General features: G+C 48.2%; 2 protein-coding genes across 2 annotated transcripts in view; both read left to right on the forward strand.

Moving 5' to 3' along the window:
- The window catches only part of Pmar_PMAR024007 (conserved hypothetical protein), a gene marked incomplete at both ends in the record, with an annotated part of 1,141 nt that extends 615 nt beyond the window's left edge, over positions 1-526 (forward strand). Inside the window, one exon of the mRNA XM_002772175.1 lies at positions 318-526. Within this exon, the coding sequence (XP_002772221.1) occupies positions 318-526 (209 nt within the window). The remainder of the gene's footprint in view (positions 1-317) is intronic.
- Positions 527-1,848: 1,322 nt separating this feature from the next.
- Pmar_PMAR024008 (Neutral alpha-glucosidase AB precursor, putative) lies at positions 1,849-4,613 on the forward strand (the record flags this gene model as incomplete). The annotated part of the gene is made up of 10 exons (XM_002772176.1): positions 1,849-1,935; positions 1,977-2,120; positions 2,168-2,277; positions 2,321-2,389; positions 2,436-2,534; positions 2,576-2,950; positions 3,026-3,177; positions 3,221-3,342; positions 3,389-3,510; positions 3,557-4,613. The coding sequence occupies 10 exons, from the start codon at positions 1,849-1,851 to the stop codon at positions 4,611-4,613; spliced, it is 2,337 nt and encodes a 778-aa protein (XP_002772222.1).
- Positions 4,614-4,661: the final 48 nt, after the last annotated feature.

Genomic DNA, 4,661 nt, shown 5'->3' on the forward strand with positions numbered 1-4,661 from the left:
GCTTCGTGTGGAGATTGGACTGGTTGTGGGGTCGGACGAGCTGGACGGTCTTGGGATTGGCAAACGTGCACTCAGCTTGTGGAACATATTCTAGTTATGGTCCTCCATCCGATATGTTCCCTCCTCGAAGGTTCTCCGTGGATCAATGGCTTAACGCTTATTGTGAAGAGTCTTTTGGGAACAACGTCTTCCACAACTTCTCCGATACTACTCGAGAGCATCGACTCAACGACTATGGGGCTTTGATGAGGCCACCTTGCCTGACATCACCTCACGTGTGTTATTTGTTAACGGTGGTATGGATGGCTGGACGGCAGGCGCGGTGACTAGAAACCTTTCGGACACTATAATATCGCTTATGATTCCCAGCGGAGCCCACCATTCTGAAATGAAGGCTCCATCGGACAATGATACATCTGATATGATTGCTGCCCGGGATCAGATTGACGATATCCTGAGTCTCTGGCTGGGCTCGGTTGATCTTCAGGAAGCAGAAGAAGCAGAGGCTTATGAAATTATGATCTGACTCGGTGTGTAGGTACCTGCTCTTACTTTTTTGCAACAGACTTGTGAATAGTTTAAATACTCACTAGCCTTTTGTGTTGTATGGTCCACTGGAAAGGACTGGGATAGATGATAAAGGGTTACCAATGCCTGGACACGAGAGAAGGCTGAATCCCGAGAATGAGCATGAACATGAGACTTGGGGAGTCCCTACAGTAGTGATACTCGACAGATCCACGATCACTCGACATTCGAAATCGCTTCCCAGCTGCATGCCAGAATCATAACTGATGACAGAGCAGTTTATCAGGAAGAAGATGGTTACTCAAACTCATTGGGTCGGATATCTTCCAGACTCCACAACGTAGAGTCACATAACTAACAACACTGTGTTTGATTAAAATAATAGCCTTTCTGGATTCGAGGCTCCTACGCTGACACAGTAATCTCCACCCAACAAGATTTGATACCCTCCTGCAGGCTGCCCAGATCCGTAACGTCTTTTAGTGAGTACTAGGTTTCCAGCCAGCGTAGAACTTGCTGAGTAGAGTCTTCTCCATTTCGGAGTCCGAAATACCGAGGGTCCGAAATTCGGACCCTCGGTATTTCAGTGCTTCTAGAGATCTAATGATAGGTAATTCATGACCATCTAGGGGAGGATGCTGGAAGATGTCCACTCCTCTAATGGAATGCTTCCATTGTGGTTCCATTCTTCTTGATCATCACCTTGGTGATCCGCTTTCAGCCATGAAAGCAAACCAGCATGAATAATCACGAGAGGCCCTGATGAATTCAGGATGTGTCTCTCAATGATTGCCAACGTTTGGAGTGGAGTAGTTCGAAGATGTCATATTTGTTGTACCTCTTCTTTTGGTCACCCGCTTTCGGATGACCAGAGAGAGAATTGATTCTTCACGTTCTATAGTCTGTACACGTCACCAGAAACATATTCTCTAGGCCCTTTGACCGCGAAATTACTGCGTGCATCCCGTTCGGGACTGTAATAGACTGCCAGGCTGATGACATACCGGTGGTTGTTAATGTAAAGTATAATCATCACTTCCTTTTGGGTTCGGATCGACTATCTGCTTTGTGGCACGTGTCCTGAATGTCGTCAAATTCGTCTGAACTCCCTGACAAGGTGCAGGTACACATCATGGGACTCATTAATCATTCTTAACCCGAGATATCTGAAGTTGGGTACCATAGTACTCGACCTTGGCCAGTGAAACCCCCAAGCAACGCAAGATGCAGTTTCCAAGATACGCCGAGTTATCAGCGCTCGCCCCCCCAAGAGTTATCCATTTGAGGTCCTTGTAGTCGTTGGTTGACTGATTTAGAAAGATGCCTCGTCCTCTTGTCCTGCTCTGCGCTTTTGCGCTCATCTCCACATTCGCTGAGGATGCAAGAAAATTCCGAAGATGTGACCAGGTAGGGTAGTACCTGAGGTTACCCAAAGACTATCTTGCCAGGGCTCTTTCTGCCGTCGATTCCGCAAATGGATCGATAGGGCGCGAAGTTGCCAGCCCGGTGAGTGGCTAGGTCCTTGGTACATCGATTCCGAGGTTACAAGGCCGACCAACACTCAGCCTTTGAGGCTTGATCTCCATAATAGAGTAGGTCGTTCACTCTCTCCTTGCACAATACTCGCCGTCATCATCAGTACGCGCCCACGACAGTGCTCCAGTTGCATTTGCAACTCCATACAGATGTTGTTGGTCGATGCGGTATTGTCCGCGTCTCGGTCGATGAGAAGGACCCTATTCATCCCAGGTGAGTCCACAAACGTGATCCTACTTTTGATGTCGGCATGCAGGTATCGAATACCAGACAACGACGTGGTCCTGGATGATACTTTACCGATTATACCATGGGCAGACATTGAGTGAGTCGGTCAACCATCGTCGTGGTTCCCATTGTGCTATTTGTAGGTATGAGAAAAACGATGAAGGCATTACCCTCAGTGTAACGACAGATCCCCGACATCATTGTAGAGTTCGAGTCGACTTCGATCCCTTCCAAATTGATGTGTAGGTTGATGAAACCCTCTCATGATTATCCTCATTCTCAGATCCCACAATGAGAAGTCCGTCATCAAGCTCAACAAGGATAAACTCTTCAATTTTGAAACTTACCGGGCGAGGTCACATGGCTCAGATCAATCGAAACCTGAAGGAGATACAAGTATCGCGGATGCGACTGAGACTGGTACGTTTTCTGCTGATGGTCTCAATTTCGATATACCCGCCCTCGCAGATGCATCCGGCCTATGGGAGGAGACATTCAACTCGTTTGTCGATGCCAAGCCTCGCGGACCAGCTGCTGTTGGTATCGATGTCACCATGGTGGCATCTCGACATGCATATGGCTTGGCTGGTCACTCGACAAGTCTTGACTTGCCCCGCTTAGAGGAACCCTATAGGATATACAATACCGATGTCTTCGAGTGGGTTAGGTTCTCTCATTACTTTTTTTGATAACGCCGCCGACCTACATAATCGGCCTCGTCCTCGTTTCCTAGGTATCCAGTTGATTCACCGACGTCTTTGTATGGTGGATCGCCCTTCCTACTATCTTTTCACTACAAGGATGATCCTAATCATGAGGCCCACTTCGATCAGCCCTTCGTTACCGGACTACTATGGAATAATCCCTCGGAAACATTTGTCAAAGGTGTCCTCATTCCTGGACCGGACGGCATCATCTTGGTATTCAGTTGATACCCCACATTATCACGAGAAGGAGATCCAGCAGCCGCTTCACGACGCTAAATCTTGGTTTCTATCGGAGTCTGGAATCGTCGACATGTTTGTCATAACTGGTCTAGAGCCGTACGAGGTAGATAATGAGATTCTGGCCATCAGAATAGCTCTTGCGTATGCAGGTCCTGTACAAATACCATACAATCACAGGCTTTCCATCTACCGTACCCATGTTTGCCTTAGGCAAGCATCAGAGTCGGTGGAACTATGATGATATCGCTGATGTGAAAAAAGTGAATCAGCAGTAGGCTTTGCTGTGATGGCTGCTTGTTCCGAGCCTTCGGATGTAGGTTCGATGCCAATGATGTTCCACTTGATGTGTTATGGCTGGATATCGAACATACCGATGGCAAACGATACTTCACTTGGGATAAGGACAGGTTCGCTGACCATAAAGATATGCTCGACAGTGTAGTGAAGACCAAGCGGAAGATGGTGGCCATCGTGGATCCACACATTAAGGTCGATAACGACTACAGTGTATACCAAAGGTTCGAGGCTGAAAAGGGTTTCGTCCAGCTCAAGGATGGTACCGACTTCGTGGGTTCGTGTTGGCCTGGTGAATCCAAGTATCCCGACTTTACCGATCCGGCAGTGAGAGCCACTTGGTCAAAGCTATTCAATTTCACAGAGTACAAAGGGTCCGGTGAAGGTCTCTACATATGGAATGATATGAACGAGCCGTCGGTCTTCAACGGCCCCGAGATGACTATGCCTCGTGATGTGGTCCATCACTCGGGTGTTGAACACCGAGACTTACACAACTTGTACGGTATGTACGTCCATCGTGCATCTTATGAGGGAATGTTGGGCCGATCCAAAGGTAAGCGTCGACCATTCGTCCTTTCACGAAGCTTCTTTACTGGGTCGCATCGGTATGGTCCGATCTGGACTGGAGACAACATGGCTGACTTTGTTCATCTGGGTCATAGTGTGCCCATGCTTCTATCGATGGCGGTCAACGGCATGTCGTTCGTGGGTGCCGATGTGCCAGGCTTCTTCGGTAATCCCACTAATGAGCTCTTCATCCGATGGCATCAGCTGGGGGCTCTGGCATATCCATTTTATCGGGCCCATGCTCACTTGAACACCCTCAGAAGGGAGCCATGGATGCTCGGACCAGAAGCACTAGAACATGTGAGAGGAGCAGTGAGTGTGAGGTATACCCTGATGCCGATGTGGTACACCCTGTTCATGGAATACTCATTGGGTGGAAGGCCTGTAATACGCCCTCTATGGTTCGATAATCACGACGATATCAATACATTCGCGGAAGCGACTCAGAATACTCATATCATGGTAAGTGTTATCGCAGCGGCTGGCACTTCTATTGGTAAAGTGATGTAATCAGGTTGGCGACGATATATGGTCAAGCAGTGTCGCATTCAGTTGATA

The sequence above is a fragment of the Perkinsus marinus genome (assembly GCF_000006405.1).
Source record: "Perkinsus marinus ATCC 50983 genomic scaffold scf_1104296961846, whole genome shotgun sequence".
In the NCBI taxonomy this organism is placed as follows: Eukaryota; Perkinsozoa; order Perkinsida; family Perkinsidae; genus Perkinsus; species Perkinsus marinus.